The 16708-nt window shown below is 44.1% G+C and overlaps 1 protein-coding gene across 3 annotated transcripts; it reads right to left on the minus strand.

Annotated features, from left to right (window-relative positions):
• Window positions 1-44: 44 nt before the first annotated feature.
• Window positions 45-16478, minus strand: LOC138631636 (uncharacterized). 3 transcript variants are annotated; one of them, XM_069716711.1, is made up of 21 exons: window positions 16411-16478; window positions 15489-15602; window positions 14787-14940; window positions 14502-14694; window positions 11975-13844; window positions 11774-11860; window positions 11418-11491; window positions 9357-11208; window positions 8444-8515; window positions 7799-8329; window positions 6795-6877; window positions 6469-6618; window positions 5560-5720; window positions 4561-4714; window positions 4267-4476; window positions 3619-4055; window positions 2180-2360; window positions 1835-2038; window positions 1572-1698; window positions 625-695; window positions 45-351 (listed from the first exon to the last, which is right to left on the minus strand). In XM_069716711.1, exons 2-21 carry the CDS (start codon window positions 15595-15597, stop codon window positions 244-246), a joined length of 6828 nt encoding a protein of 2275 aa, XP_069572812.1. In that variant the 5' UTR covers window positions 15598-15602; window positions 16411-16478; the 3' UTR covers window positions 45-243. The 3 variants fall into 3 exon arrangements, 2 of the variants coding, with proteins under 2 accessions (XP_069572812.1, XP_069572813.1); XR_011311734.1 differs by having other exon boundaries at window positions 335-351; window positions 1501-1698; XM_069716712.1 differs by lacking the exons at window positions 45-351; window positions 625-695; window positions 1572-1698; window positions 1835-2038 and having other exon boundaries at window positions 2269-2925.
• Window positions 16479-16708: the final 230 nt, after the last annotated feature.

Genomic DNA, 16708 nt, shown 5'->3' on the forward strand with positions numbered 1-16708 from the left:
GAAATTAAGAAAAAAAATAATTAAGCAAAACACAAAAGGGCATACATGAGTTTATAATCCTCAAAATAAATAAATACATTTAATCCACGAGAATAAATATGTTTTACTTCCCCTTCAATGATTTGTAATCCGTATCTTTACATTACTGTATTATTACTCTTCGTTGATTAAAGGATCCGAATTCTTCCTTCAAACATGGTCTCATACGTGTGTCTCGTTGTTCTGCTTTTTGCTGACTGTTCATCAGCTCTTCCTGAACATTTCTACCTTCGTCTCGTCCTTGATGTCCCGAGGAGACACGGAGGCCGGGAGACTCTGGCTGTACTCTTCATCGACGGGCTCCTCTTTTATCTTAAAGAGACGAACGGAGATGAATATCAGCTTTGTGATGTTTACAACTCAGATTGTGATCATTGTAGCTGATATGGGACATAAAAGACAGTAAAGTAAATAATATTTGTTCTCATTTTGTGATTCATTAAAATCAACCTTGAGGAGAGAAACTGCAGCTGTCCGACTTCCTGTTGTTACTGTATTACTCATCAGTCGTCATCATCACAGTCATCACAAGCATGACGGTCACAACCTCCATAATAAGAAGACATTTCTAAACATAATACTTACGCAGTCCAAATTTAGCAGCGGTGGTTTCACTTCCTTAATGTCCTTCTCTTCCGATGACGAGACGTCCGTCTCTATAAAAACATGGAATGAATGAGTAACGCTCATGAGTGTAAAAGACAAATATCTTAAAGCCAAAGGGTCAATAATGTTTTGGGGTTGCAGAAGCATACTGTTGTATGAAAAACTGATGGTTACCATACTACGTACAAGTATTGAAAAAAAAAATGCAACGAACTGAGATTCATCTCCTCTACTGCCTGTAAGACTCAACACTGGGCACCACACACACATATGCACATATATATCATTATTTTCAGATGTTTTTCAAACCAAACAATCAATCAATTGGAGAAAAAGAAAATCCAGCAAATTAATCCATAATGAAAGTAGATAATTATTCGTTGAAACGGTTCAAAAGAGCTCCATCTCGAACAATAATGCTTTTACATTAATGTATTTTATTTATGTATGACACATGTTCACCACGTGGGGAAAATATGTGGGAAAGTGTTCACATGGAATCTAAATGAGCTTCACACATTACACCATGAAAATGTTCCAAAACCGTTTCCGACGGACAAAAAAACATGTTTTATATTTGCACCATCACATGCATGTGGTCACACGTGATCACATCACGTCATGTGGTTTTTGTGGTTCATGGTAAAGCGTTTGTTCAATTGAATTTTTTTTTTTTTTTTAATGAAGATGGTAAAATATGGCATACCGTGATATTTGGTCATCATACCAATATATAATAATATAGATAAGATGCAAAATGAGCTTTTATACGTTGTTTTTCCACAAAGAGAAATGAACATGATGAAGATTCTGCTTTCAGTGAATAAATGTTTGTGAGCTGCTGTTAAAACTCACGTTTAGCGTCTAATTCAGAACGAGTAGAAAGTGACCGTCGCTGGGAAGTGAGAATATGACTGACAGCGTACCTGACGCCGTCATGCATCTGTTGCTGCAGAAGAAGTTCAACCTGCCGTCGCCGGTTTTACTTTCAACCATGTCGGACATCAGATGCGACGTCAGACACGTCGGGCAAAGCTGACGCGTCTCCACCGTCTGCAGAAATAAAACAAAGTCTGATAAAGTGAGAGGTCGACTCCACGCGGCTTTAACAGCGACGCTGAAGCTGACGACGTGCCAGTTAATTTTTTTTTTACAGGTGTTTTAGCTGCTCAGACCGTCACTTCCGCACCTCTTTGAACTTGACCAGACATTCGTCGCCGCAGATGTTCTTACTGCCGTCCTCCATCTTGGGCACGAGTCGTTCGTGGAGGCAGACGCGGCCGCAGACGTCGCAGGTGAACAGCGGCAGGTTGTTGACTCGGTGGAAGAGGACGAGGCAGGAGTTGCTGCAAAATCCGCGAACCACGTCGTCCCGGGTCGTCTTGAGTTTGCACTGAGGATGAAAAGAAGAAAAACGTCCTGTAAATGGTGCAAGATCAGACAAAAACGACAGATTTACATTTTCGTTCAGTCTTGTCCGGTGAACATCACATCAAACTAGGAGTTGTATTTTTTTTTTTTTTTTAACTCTTACGTGGCAAAATTTGTGGCACATCCTGCACTCTGACGGAGGCCCTTCCTCCGGCGGTGGAGGTTCTACAGCGGTTTTCCTCATGGACGTGACGGAGGAGAGACATTCATCGCTGCACAGCTCCCTCACGGTCCCTGAATCATCCACCGGAGCCAGGATGACGTTACGAGGCCGCAGGATCACCCTGACGACACCAGGAGGGAAGAGGTCGAGAAATGAGACTCGCAAAAAGGTTGTCTGTTGCAGTGGCTTTGTTTCTTTGGTTTTATTTAAAGGACGTGTTTAGAGCTCAGGATTATTTACTCGTTTATTCGGTACATAATGACAAAAGCATCCATCATGATGACTTAATGCCCTCAAATTGCTTGTTTTCTACAATAAAAACAACAACAGATTTCATATTATCACCTAATGTCCTCCTCGTTTCTCTGCGGATGTTCTTTCACTTCTAATTTCTTTGAGAGATTTGACAGCGTGGGAAAGCAAAAGTGACATTCATAAACACGTCGTCACCATATTCGGTCTTTTTGAGGCCGATCATTTTGTCATCTTTAAATATCATCGTAATTCTGTTATTCTGCGTTTCAGACCTCCTGATGAGTAACCCTCCTCTTCCTCATCATCACCACCGCCACCTGATCCGTCGGGGTTTCCTGGGAACCTCCACTGAAGTTCCCATCAGTCATCTCCCAACGGGTCGAGGCCGATGACCGCCCGCCTCTGAGTCCGGCTCTGTCCGAAGTTTCTTCCTGTTAAAAGGGAGTTTTTTTCCCTCCTGTCACTCAGGTGCAGATTGTTGGGTTTTTATCTTGAGTGCCTGAGATGTCTTAGGTTATAATTCGGCGCTATATAAATAAAGAATTTTCCAAATCGGCGTACTCCACTCCACTTCTTGTGTTATCTCCTGCATTCATTGTGAACATCACTCGAACTTCCAAAATTTTGTCAAACTGTCAGTTTTCAACTCCTAATAATCTCTCATTGAAATGTAATGATTTTGTTGTGTGTCCACTGGGTGGCGCTGTGGGCACACTGGTATTCAGGCAGGAAGGTAACTGTTGTTGATAATGGCTTTTAACCTGCCTTCGCGCTAGTTTCTTTGTGCTGTAAGTTTTGTGATTAGAGGACTTTATTTGTGATTACTGGAGGACGCAGTAAATATATTTTATATGCAAACTAAGAACAGCCTGCAGATTGTAGCCTGATCTACAATTAAGGATCATTTTTCAAGCAGAAATAAAACAAATATTCTCAAATCAAAAAAAAAAAAAGGGAAATATCTGTTAATTTTGGATCAATTCAGGTTTGACTCCTTTGACTCTTTTGTTTCTCTATCTGCACCTTTGATAAATGCAAAAAAAAACAACAACAATCAAACTGAAATAAATCACTGCAAAAAATAAGCCGAGGCGATAAACAGACAGAAAATATTCTGGACTTACTGAAAGCAGTTGTAGCACTTTTTGGTGACTAGTTTGACGTGCGGCAGCTTTTCAGAGAGACAAGCGGGAGAGCAAAAGACTTTGGAGCTTTTCGACTGGTGCAGCTTCTGTCCCTTCGGCAGCGGCTTCCCGCAGTAGTTACAGACGACGCAGGAGTCCGCGGTGATGATCGTCTCTGAGGAGTCGGGTCGGGCGGCGTCTGGAGGGGCGTCGCTTCGGCTCGCGGCAGGACTCCAATCTGGCCTCAACGGCGTCGTCATCACGCGGTCCGTCCCTCGGATTTTAAACACGACCGCAGATCGTAGCTTGTGAGATATCACGCAGGTGCGAGTGCAGAAGAGCTCCACCGCGTCGTTGCCGCCGCCGACGTGGTGGACCATGTTGGACACTCTCCGAGAGACGTGGCACATCGTGCAGACGTGGAGGGTCTTCGTTTTCTGCGGAGTCAAAGAAAAACACAACAGAGTGTCAGAGATACGGCAGGTTTGTCGTGGGAAACTTTGGGATGAGATAAAATGACATGTTGTGCTCTGTGCCACAGTTTGAATATCTTTAACCTGCATTTTGTCTGTCTAACGTTTTACTGGCGAATATATTTCATCGTTACACCCCAGACGTTCGTGTTTTCGGATTCTGACAGCTCGGCACCTCTTTGAACTCCTCCAGACATCTAACGCCGCAGATGGTTTTGTTTCCGTCCGACAGCTTCAGCGTGAGCGGTTTGTGGCGGCAGGCGGAGCGGCAGTTCTCACAGACGCCCCGGTTGTCCCTGCAGAAACCTTCCTTGCAGAAACCCTCCAAGCAGGCGTTGCTGCAAAACCTGTAGACCGTCTCGTTCAGGGTCAACTCACAAGTGGCCTGCAGAAGATAAAGGAGCGCTGACTTAGGCTGTGACGAGTTTTAAGGGGCTAAAGTGGAATAAAAACCTGATTTTGTCCTTACAGTGCAGGATTTGCTGCACATGCTGCAGACGGGTGTTTCGGTGGACGCAGTGCGAGACTTGAAAGAGGACAGGCAGGCGACACTGCAGAACTCCTTCATGGTTCTTTTGCTGTCCACTGCAGCCATGATGAGGTCCAGAGGCTGCGATATCGCCCTGCGCAGGGGAGATGAGAAGCACTTACGTACAGTGCATAAACATGGACATTAAAATGTTGTTTGCAGGATCATATTAGAAGCTGATGAGGGAAATCACCGGCCTACTGACACCTGACCTCCAACTGCATTCATAGCCATCAAAAATATAGCACTTACTGACTCCTCAATCAGGCAATTAAATGGAGGAGGGCACTTTTTTCTCAAATAAAATGCTTCTGGTTTTTTCATTTTTATTGTGAGGCTGCGTGCCGACTGTACACACAACCGTCCCAACAGAATTAAACTGAGAGTGAATATTTCACCTTTATAACTTATGTTGCTCTGTAACTGCAGATGTGTCATTAAAGCAACTGTTTGTTCATAAGTTGTCCGAATCATACAGTACTTCAAAGCTCAGAATGTCAATATGTGTTGTGTTTCCAGCTTGTTTATGATGCCCCCAAGTGGACTAAAAAAAAACATTAACATTTTCATCTATATCCATATCACACACCAAACTTATGTATTTGTATTTTTTTTTAGCCGATTAGCCACATTTGTTTGTCGTAATTTTCACCTGAAACTCTTCTTGCATTTTTGCTAACTTGCAGGCGGCAAATATTTTCTACTAATTTCAGAACATTCACATAGGATTTAATAACAAGCATGTTTTAAGGCTCCAGTTAATTTTCCCATGTTGAAGAAATACGGAAATAATAAAAGAAAATAATGAGGAAATGAGGATCTTGTGGCTGCCTGGAAGTTAGAAAAGTAAAAAATAAAAATAAAAATGCAGCTACTATAACATGAGTTTGTGCTACATAAAGAAAGACTGAGAGAAGAGGGGATGTTTCTCAGACTCACTTCAGACAGCTGTGGCACCTCTTGGCGGCCGGTTTGTTGTGAGGGAACAACGCGAACAGGCAGCTTTTGGAGCAGAAGACGTCGGTGAAGCCCTTCTTCTGGTACGCAGTCTGTCCCTTCATCATGTTGGTGTTGCAGTGGGAGCAGCTCATGTGCACCGCCTGAGGTGCAAGAGGACAGATCGACATTTCATTCATGTGTCTGCGAAGTAACTTCTAAATGTACACAAATGCAAACTGAAGCATTACCGAGACACATAATTCAAGACAGAACAGCTTTAAATGTCCCCTGTGGAGCTGTTGTTGTTGTTGTTGTTGTTGCTGCACAGAGGCCCCAGAGTGCGGTGGAATTCATCACAAGATACACACCGGCCTAAAAACCCTCTTTCGCCTCGCGCGATCACTAGAAAAGCAGCAGTTGTAAAACAGTGATGTTTTTTATAAGTGTTACAAACCTGTTCCATGTTTACGGGATTTGATCCGCTTTGGTCTGATATCATTTGTGGAGTCCACACGAGCCGTACAATTCATTTATTTAAAGCTCGGTTTATCAGTCGTGCCCCCACCTTTTCCGACTTGCGCACCACTGAGCAACTTTCCTTTGAATGTACGAGAGGCCATCTTGTAATCCAGTTTCTGGTTCTTCACAAACACAAGAAAGCTCTACAGTGCAACAACTTACATCTGTATTTTTAATGTGTTTTTTTAATCCTGCTTCTGAACTAATTAATAATGGTGTGTAATTTTGTTTTTTAGCAGGTCAAATAATTAAAATGTAATGTGCACAGCTCACGATTTTACCATAAAATGACTTAAAATTCACATTTTTTTTGTGTCAAGTTATTTCCTCCCCACACTTTATCACACTTAATACTTGTACAAATATGGTGTTTATTAGCGGGAGAAGCACCTTCGCATCGCTCAGCTTTTTTGTGACCTCTGTGGGAGCTGAAGGTGCTTCGCGCTGCTTCTTGACATCACGGATGTGTTGATCTTTCACCGGCGACTTCTTACTTAAAGATGAAAACTGGGAAATGTGGACGAGAGCCTGAACCTTCTCCTAAGAACCAAGAAAAGGAAAAAAAAAAGAGTATTCTTTGTGGATTCCCGTGATGCGCATTCATAAAACGATGCAAGTTAATGACACGACGACTGAATACTGTCCAAGCTCTTTCTATTCTCCTCCATTATCACTTCTAGCAGTCTGCAGTGTAAAATTAGACACCAGATACTCACAATGTCCAGTTTTTGGATCAATATCTTCACATCTTTCATCCCAGCCAATGCTGCTGATAAGTTGCTCTTCTTTTCTATAAATACTGAAACAATATGGTTGTAAGCATGTTGGTTAAACATATACGGTTGTAGGTGTTGTTGTTCAGACTGCTCCTGTTGCAGACCACAAATGTGGACATGAAACAGATGGAAGCTGCAACTTTCATGAGACAGTATTTACGTCGTTTGATCAACATCAGCGCCTGAGTCACCCGTGTGTTTTGGGACCACTGGCATGTACGCATTTGTGATTTCACCATGAACCTGAAGCTTTTTTTTTTTTGTCAACAGACACTCTTGAAATGCTTCAGAATAAAAAAAAAAGAATTGAGCCGGGGAACATGTTTTGACAGGTTGTGCATCATAAAATATGTCCCCCGGGAACAGACTGTCAACACCGAGTTCCACTGAGACGTTCTGAGGGAAAAAACATTCACTGAAAACCACCTGAACTGTGGCACGATGAGCACTTGGGTTCTCCAACATGACAAACGCCTGCAACAACACAATCGTAGCTCTACACCATCCCTACTTGGACTTCTCTCTGTTGCCCAATAAATTTGATACAAACTTTGATGTGTGCTCTCTGCTCAAGTTTCCGGCCCATTGTGAAATCTCAAAAGTTCACAGATCAGAGGTCACAAAAACTGTTTGTAACTCAGGTGTTGATGTTGATCAAGAAGCATAACTTGGAACATTTAGTCAGGAGGGTTAAAGCTTCCACCTCGTACAGTTTATTTTTGTGTTTAGAGTTGAAATGTTCGCATCGTCATTGGATGGATTGCAGTGAACTCTTATACAGACATTCAGGGTCCACAGAGGTTGAACCCCACTAACTCTAGTAAAATATTTCTATATTGGCCGGATTAGCGCAAACATTTCCGTGCACGTTTCCTGACATGATATGCTCTAATGACTTTGGTATTCCACTGACTTTTCCTCTTCTTCCACCAGATTTATTTTACCTGTACTCGGAGTAGCAGGGGAACCACAACTATCTGCATCCATCCAGTCATCTTCCTCGTCGTGGTCTTCCTCTGGATCCGTTTCCTTTGCGTGGTTCTCCGTATCGACGTCCATGTTCTCTTCAAGGCCTCCGTCGGTGCTGTGCCTGCTCGGAGACGTGTCCCTCTTCTTCCTGTGACCGCTGTCCCCTAATTTTGTGCTACATATTCCATCCGGTATCGCAGGCTTTGCTGCCGAGCCCTTTGAGTCTTCATCGCCATCGTCTTCCTCGTTTCTGCCATCGTCGTCAGTGTCTACGTCCATGTCAAAGTCCAGATTCATGTCCTCGTGGTCATCACTGAAATAAACGTTTGTTTCATTTCCTTCGCTACGAGACGGTGTCTCTTGAGGTGTGTCGACGGCAGACGTCTCTGACACGTCTTCCTTCTCTGCGTTCACATCATTTCTCTCAGCAATCAACTCAGTTGGTTCGTTTTCATTCTCCTTCTTCCTGCTGCCATGTTTCCTTTTTTTAGCCGCTGAATAAGAGCCTTTTAAGGAGGAAGACGGGCACAGGGACAAATCTGAGAAGTATTATCAGCTTCGAGGCAACTGAAAGGAGGAAAAACAACTAACACAGATCAAAGTCTGTGTTTACTACTTACCACTTCCTTTATTGTCCCCCTCAGCGTCGCCGTCTTCACGGGTGATCGGCTCCACCACCGGCTGCACTTCATCTTCAAAGGAAAGTAAGAAAGGAAACACGGGGTTTGTGGTTTCCGCCAACATCAAGACATTAATACAATAATCCGTATATCAAAATGGCATTCATATATTTTAAGCAAAAAGCTGAAAATTACAGCTTGATTTGAATAATCAATTTAGACTGTATAAACTTCTATTAAAAGTAAGTAAACTTGACTATCGCTTTATGGCAGAAGCTTTAGATGAAGGCTTCTTGCACTCATGTACATGTAGATGTCAAAATACTTTTATTTCCACTGGTTTAACATTCATTCACTCACCAACAGCTCGTGGTAACACACCAAGAAACACACTGATCTCACAGCAAGAGGCCAAGAAGACTGCTAGAAAGTAAACATGTAAACAACGCTGGTTTTAAAATGCTAAAATGGGTTTTAGCAAATGCTGCGAGGGCATTATCGAGTAATATTCATGAGATAAGCTACCATGACCGTCGCCCTGCCCTTTTGAAGCCTTTTAATCTGGCATTTCGGCCGCCGCCTTCTTGGTTGTTGTTTTTTGACGAGGAAGTGACCATATTTGGATGAGCCTGGGACACTATGCCCCGCCCACCTGTACTGGAAACCTGACTGCACCCAAACCGACACGGCCCCAAACCTATCTCTCTTTGTAGCCAAATATCTAATTAATTATGGACTTATTTTCAGAACGATCACCAAATCGCTGATCACTGACCTGAGAAAAAAAAGGTGTTTTTTTTTTGAGCCGCCCCTAGCGTCCCTAAGTGGTACTCACTTTATGGCACTTTCGCATCGGCTTCACTTTTCAGACCCGGAGACTACGTCCATTTTAACACTTTGTGTGGTCACGTACCTACAATCTCAATTTCCTCAAGAGGCTTTCCTTCGAATCTTCCAAGATATCCGTCCTCCACTGCCGACAGTAGCGCTGAGATTCTCGCGATGTCTTCCGTGGCGGCTGGCGTCTGATAATACTCGCCGTCCGTCCGAATGTCACGCCGCAGCAGTTTGGCCAGACGTTCGAGCTCATCATCTGTGAGGCTCAGAATCTGGAAAATCCTTTCAGTGTGCTTACGGAAAAACGTGGACCTGAGGCTCTCCTGGTTCTCCGCGCCGCATCGAGTCACATAAGTACCGACGCACTGCAGTCCCTGGTAGAAGCTGTCACACTTGGCGAGAGGTCTTCCAAATAAGTAGGGGTTGTCTTTATGCACACCGCATGCTTCTCTCTTGTCCACAAGCAGCGTCAGTGCGGAGAGGAGTTCGGGAGTCAAAGAAAGAGCCATTTTTGTGTCACTGTTGCTGACAACGTTGATCTTCACGGTGTGCTTGGACAGAATCTGCTCAAACTGCGACTGGCGAACAGCAGCGTCTTCCCGGGGCTCCGTCTCGTCCCTTTCCTTGAACGACTGCAGTGTTATTTTTGAGACTTCTCGCGCATTTTTGTTCAGGACCGACAGGTATGCAAGGGTCACTCTGATAAGCGCCTTGTAGACCGGCGAGCTTTCATACAACGTCAGACTTTGGGCTGCAGAAGCTACGACCTTCTTCACGCACTTGTAAAAAAGCTGCACATCGCGAGTAAACGGTAATGTTGGCGGCCTTTTTACCTTCAGTTTTGATGGTGTTTGGGAGGGCCACTCTTTTGCGCACAGCTTGATAAACGTCTCTGCTTCCTGGATCGTCTCTATATTGGCGCCGTCTTTCAGAGCCCGGGCGTATTTAATGTCAGCAATTTTCTTCAGCGAGTTTCCCAGTTTCGCCAAAAGAGTCGGACTGTCAAAGGACTTGGTCTCGTCATTGTAACCTGCGGTTTGTCTTACGGCTTCGACGACATCGCTGAAGTTTTGGGGTTTGCAGGCATCTTCAAAGCTACCCATTGACTTTTTCTTCAACGTCAACAGAAGCCGTCCCAACTGCCTCATCTTCTGATTGATGACCGTGTCTCTCAGTTTGGTCTCATTCATGTAGTACAAACACTGCGCTAGCTGCAGTATGTAAGGATCGTTCCAAACAACAGAGCCGATCTCATCCTTTTTTATTTTTTTCAACATCTTCTTCACGCCCGAGGAGATGTCTTGGGGGTCCGTTAAACCCGTGGAAGCGACCATACTTAAGATTTGATTGTTGCCAGCCACGAGAGGGTCCGAGCACTTCTTTAAAGGACACTTTCGCAAATGTCGCCATAATTCCTTGCGACTATACATGCCTTGACAATGTATACAAGTTGCAAATATTTTAGGCGTGGACGGGTTTAATCTTCTTACTTTTAGTTGTCCTTTGCGAGTCTTCAAGACCTCCTGATTATGTTGGTAATTTCCTTTGTTTCGTAACTTCTCCAGCATCTTCTTTCGTTTCTTAGATTTAGAGGGTGCCGCAAACGCTTCGTCAATTTCAGCCTCCTTCTTCCTGTGGGTGAAAAGGTGGCGAGAAATTTTCGATTGAGCTTTCCCGCAAACGTAACAATAATTTTTCTTTGTGCAGGTGGGATCTTTGGGCTCTCCGTCAGAGTCAGAAACGTCAGAAAAGTCAGTAGCATCCTGCTGGACGGACAAAGTATCAGCGAGTTGTTCCACAAAGCTCGGCGGCTCAGACGAATCTGGATTGTTGCCAAAACTGTCGTTGCTATTTGGGTCATCGTCAAAGAAATCCTCGTCGCCAGAGAACCATTCTGCAGAACTGGAGGCTTCTTCCGAGTCCTCAACCTGAAATTATGAACAAGTCATTTTAGACACCAAACACAAACATATAAACAACCAACTCATCCCAGATGCGCCACTCAAATTTGAATAACTGCTAATTTGCATAGCCTGCATCAGAGCGACATGATCGCAAAGTGTTTGGTCCGAATGCAGCGGTCATGTCTAACTTCAAGTTCTTGTTGCCGAATGATTAAGATCCATTCAACACCTACTCTTTCATCCCCTGGAGAAGGAACAGCAGCGTTTACGTCTGGTTGGGATTCAACGGCTCGTTGTTCCACATCATCTGGAAAGACAAAAAATATTAAATATCAAAAGAATGAACAAAACCGACATCATTCTCGCATATAAACTCGTTTACGTGTTGAACATTCTACTGTAAAGACTGTTTAACAGACACAAGAAGTTTGTGCCATTTTATTCATTCAGTTGTTGCCACCTGGCAGAATCCGAGCTGTGACAGAGTAGATTTAAATCTAAAGTGATTCATATTCAACAATTCAGACAATAACACGGAAGAATACTTCCGGTTAATAAGTACATAAAGAGGTTATTCTTCACAACACACCGCGCTGCTGAAGATCTGACACTTCATTGTCCTCTTCAGCATCAACGTTTCCAGGGTTGCTCTGCTCAACGTCCAACTCCAGTTCATCTTGAATTAAAATAAACCAACTAATTAGAGCATGTATTCATTAATCATTTTAAAAACAGTTAAGTTTGTTTTTACTAAATAAGCACTGGCAGGTTGATTATTCTGAACACAAACCTTCAATCTCAATTTCCTCCAGAGAGTTTCCCTTGAACCTTTCAAGAGATCCCTTTTCCATTGCCCGGAGCAGTTGGGCGGTTTTTGCGAGTTCAACGGCGGCCTCGGGGAACCGATAATAGTCCCCGTCAGTCCGGATGTCGTGGCCCAGCAGTTTAGCGAGATGACCGAGCTCGTCATTCTCCAGGTTGAGAATCTGGAAAATTCGTGCCATGTGCTTGTGAAGATGCAGCGACCTGAGATGCTCGGGGTTGTTCGCGCGGCACAGACTTGAAAAGGCCCTGACGCAGTTCCCTCCGTGGTGGAGGCTCGTGGAACAGCCGTCGGGTTTCGCAAACAAGAAAGGATTGTCGTCGTGTACGCCGCACACTCGTCTCTTGCTCACAAGCAGCGCTGTCGCACTTGCAAGTTGAGACGTCAACAAAACTGCGACGTTCTGGCCGGTCTTGCCCAAAATATTTATTCTGATGAAGTGCTTGGACAACACTTGTGTGGAGTCGTCCCTCTCCTGGAACGACTGCAGGGTCATTCTGGAAACCTCCGGCGCACATTTGTTTAAGACGGACGCCTGCGCAAGCGTCACTCTGCACAGTGCGTTGTAGGCCTGCGGGTTTCCGTACGTCTCCATGCTCCCAGTGGCAGACGATGACGTTTTCTCCAGGTACCTGTAGAAGGCCTGAACGTCGCGCGTGAACGGGATCGTTGACGGGCTGTTGACTTTCCGTCCGCTCAGCGACGCGACGGCGGCTTGAGAGACGAGTCGAGTCCACTCTTTCGCACGCAGTTTCATGAATGCGTTGGTGTCTTCCACCAGCTTCTCATCGCTGTCGGCCTCACAGAGGACAATGTGGCCTAAACGTTTGAGGGAATTTCCTAATTTCAAAGCAAGACTTGGTTTCTTGTAGCTCCTCTTTCGTTCATTGAAACCGGTGATGTTTTTGACCGTGTCTACAACTTTGTAGAAGTTGTTGGGTTTGATGGCGTCTTCAAAGCTGAATATGGACTTTTCGTGCAGCGCTAATAGGAGTCTTCCCATTTCTCTGAGCTTCTGTCTGATGAGATCATGTTTACTGGGATCGTCTCCATACTTCTCGAACCAACTCTGAGCAAGCCGTTTCAGAAGGTGATCGTTTTTAACCAAGTACGCGACCTCGTCTTGTTTCATAGTTAAAAGTATCTTCCACACGCCAGATGAAATTATTTCTGAGGACTGAGACTCTACAGGAGCAAACTCACTTAAAAAGCTCGTCTCGCCAGATGTTTCGGAGTTTGATGTGTTCTCGGCACATCTGGCAGCGTGCCTCAACAAGACCGCACGGTCGAAAAGGGCTTTACAATACTGGCAGTGCTCAAATTCTTCAGCACTCACCGTCTTCGCTTTTGGTCGTCTTTTAAGTTTTAACTTCCTGCAGCTGTTCCGCAACACTTCTTCGTTATGTTTGCAATTTCCTCTGTTTCGTAGTTTTTCAAGCAGCCTTTTACGCCGTTGGGATTTTGCGGGTAATGCCAACGCTTCAGCGATTTCAGGCTCTTTGCTGACATGCGTGCGAAGATGACAAGCAAGTTTATTCATAACGAGCCCGCAAACGTAACAGTAATTTTTACTGTCGAAAGATGTGCGTTTGCCCTTTAGCTCCACCTCGCCGGGGTCGTAGTCTCCATCCGAGGCGCCATCGGGGTCTCGCTCCTGCTGGGGGGACGAATCGTCGTCCGGCTCCGGCACAAAGGTTTCTTTCGAAGACTCTTCCTCGGTAAACGGTGAACTGTCCAGCTGAGTGTTGGTGTTGGTGTCGGCAGATCCGCGACTTGGTCCTGGTCGTTCACTGCCGTCTTCAGAGACGGATTCCTCAGAGTTGGAACCTGCAGAGACCTTTAAATGGAAAAACAAACCAGAGGTAACCACACGATTTCATGCGTACACTTCGCCAGGTGTGTCATTAAAAGATGTGAGGAATTTTGGAGACATTTTGGGGAAAACTGCTTCTTTACTTTAGAGTTAGTTGAGAAAACACAACTCTGGCTTTTCTCTCCCATAGTTTGTGGTTTTTTTCCTCTCTGTCCTCTCTCCTCGTACCTTTCTGCAGATATCTCAGGCTGCAGAGCTGCATGTTTCTGATCTGTGGTTACCGGCGACAACAACCTGCCCGGTGTTTATTGTTTGTTGTCTCTCTATGCTGCTCTTTTCTCTCTCTGCTCTCCCCTCACTCCCACCAGTCGAGGCAGATGGATGCCTCCCTCTCAGCCTGGTTTGGTCAGATGTTTCTCCCTGTTAAAAGAGAGTTTTTACGTATTGCTGACAAGCTCAAGGGGAATTGTTTGACCTCGACCTTACGATATAAAGTGACTTGAGAATACTTATGTTATAATTTGGAGCAAATTAAACATAAATATGACGAATTAAAGACTAGATACAGAGGGGACAGCTCGACCGGATAAAGAAATCCACCGACCTTTATCGAATCAATTGATTTAACTGAGAACAAGATGTCTTTCGTAAGACAGACACCCTTTTATAATATAAACCTACCGTTGCGCGCCACGGGTAAAAGGACTCCCCGTAGTTGTACGTTATCTCCTCACCCGGAGATATTTCTTCGACCGCAAACAGGCACAAGTGTGGCTTCCCCTCACAAACAACCTTCCTCATTTCACAGTTTGGACTTCTGTGATCATCATTTACAAGTCTTCCGAGGGTCCCGTCCTCTTTGGAAGCATCGACGCTGCAAATGAAACGTCAGCCACATTTCTGTTAAGAAACTGTAGATAAAAAGCTCCTTTATTATAAAACTGAAAAACCAGGCAGATGACTTACGACCACTGTGACGCGTTCCACGAAAACTCAAACAGGAAACCACTCAAAGTGTCACCACATTTCTTCCTGGCGTGTTTGTGAGAAGAGATGTTTCCACGATATTCAACAACAAACGTGGAGGGTTCGATGGCTTTGTGGGTGAAAACGCCTCTTCCTGGAGAAGCAAATATTACCATAAAAACACTTGTGGAGTCCATGCAGCTCGAGTGCTGCCGTCATTAAAGCAAAAGAAAGACAAGAATATTCTGAAATAATTTAAAAAAAATTTGCACATATTAAACTTTTCTCTAAAAGCTGAAATTATCATTTGTAAATGAAAAATGTTGTAATAAATTTGAAACCACCACAAACAGAAGTATCTTCTCTGGTGGTCTGACTTTACCTACAACAATGGCAAGTGAGAATATACGAGCGTTTAACTATAACAAGACAATAGTCTGTGAATACCGCTGCTTGTATTTAAACCGTCTACATGACCGTGCTCCTGATAAACCTAAAACCTTTAATTATTTGATTTCAAAGTGATAATGCTTAGCTGAATGCATATCGAGCATCCCCTCTAACTCAAAGGAGGAATGCAGTTTTGTATAATTATGATCTACATAACCAAGAACAGTTTCCAAAGAACTGACTAGTCCGGCCTGTTGCCACAAAATCTAGGAATATCAAAGTAGAGACCGATATCAGAAATATACTGCTTACCTTTAAAGGAGTCGATAAACCTTTTCTCCAGGGAGGGTTCGTCTTGGCGAGCAAGTATGTGCTCCAGGGCATCCTGTTCAGGAGTCAGCTTTCTGTCCTGCTTCGCCATGGCAGCTGAAAATTGTACAAAAATACCAAATTAGGTTTGGATGATGATGAGATCTGCCCTATGCCTTTAAAATGATGCTGACTGCTCTTCGGGTATTTTAAACAACAGGTGATGTAAACAGAAAATCATTTTAAACAACAGCTGTGCAAGAATTCACTTCTTACTTCCAGCATGTTATTTACATCCACAGCTCCCAACGCATGCATAGATTTCTGAGATTTAACTCCATGACATTTGACAGGAGATCAGGACATTTCTGCATTGTATCAAAATGTGCATTTCAAAGAATATTTGTAATATTTGCACGCTAATGTCAGAAATGTCAACTGAACCGCCGAGAAACTTATTTCAGTATTTTTTTATTTTGGAGATATTTGGTTACAAATAATAAAAAATTTAAAAAAAAATGCATGTACTTAAACGCAAATCATGAAAGAAGAAAGTAAACACGAGGCTCAAGACTCAAGGACATGCACAGCAAATGTGTACTTAAGTGCTTTAACAGTATTTAATTAAAGTTACATCCCACCACAGAAAGTGATCAATAGTTCCTGCAGAAACTGTGACCAAAGAATAAAGACAACAGAAGTGCTGGTTGCCGTTTAGTGGAGGTAAACCGTTTGGTTGAGGTCCAGCTGCAGCATTATCCGAGTTGTTTACTTTGTGCTGCAAACTTGCCTTGCTAGAATGCTAACGTGGACAAGCAGGCTTTAGATAAGCTGGTAGTAGTCTGCCAGCAAGTTTCCTCTTTGTTTTTGGCTTCACCGAATGCAATTCAAGGAATATGTCGTTTTCACACGGTGCAATGTTTACCTTTGCTTCAATATCCCTCCTCCCCCCACGAGTCGAAGCAGGAGGAGCTGCTAACAACAGTAGCAGCCGTCGTTCTTTGGCGTTCGTCTTCCGGAGAGATCACGTGACGTTACGGTAGCGAGGGGCGGAAACCCGCCCTCCCCCGGCCAATCAGCGACTGGAACGTCACTGACTGACGCCAGAAGGCAGCGAATCGGCGGAGGAGGGGGGCGGTGAGAAAATGGTACGCGAGTGGTCGTCGAGGGACCAACGCGGGAGACTGACGTCGTTTGTTACGTCACCGTAGTGACGCCAACAC

The sequence above is a fragment of the Brachyistius frenatus genome, unplaced genomic scaffold, assembly GCF_029030835.1.
Source record: "Brachyistius frenatus isolate BFR_SWC_R1_liver_20210118 unplaced genomic scaffold, ASM2903083v1 Contig_162, whole genome shotgun sequence".
Taxonomy (NCBI): domain Eukaryota; kingdom Metazoa; phylum Chordata; class Actinopteri; family Embiotocidae; genus Brachyistius; species Brachyistius frenatus.

What these genes read in the sequence shown, in the direction of transcription:
- LOC138631636 (XM_069716711.1), bottom strand. Translation starts at nt 15,597, where the DNA reads ATGGCGAAGCAGGACAGAAAGCTGACTCCTGAACAGGATGCCCTGGAG. An exon ending in AAGTGCTACAACTGCTTTCA is followed by an intron (nt 2,361 to 3,618) that starts GTAAGTCCAGAA and finishes TGGTGTCGTCAG; the next exon opens with GGTGATCCTGCGGCCTCGTA. An exon ending in GTCTGGTCAAGTTCAAAGAG is followed by an intron (nt 1,699 to 1,834) that starts GTGCGGAAGTGA and finishes TTATTTCTGCAG; the next exon opens with ACGGTGGAGACGCGTCAGCT.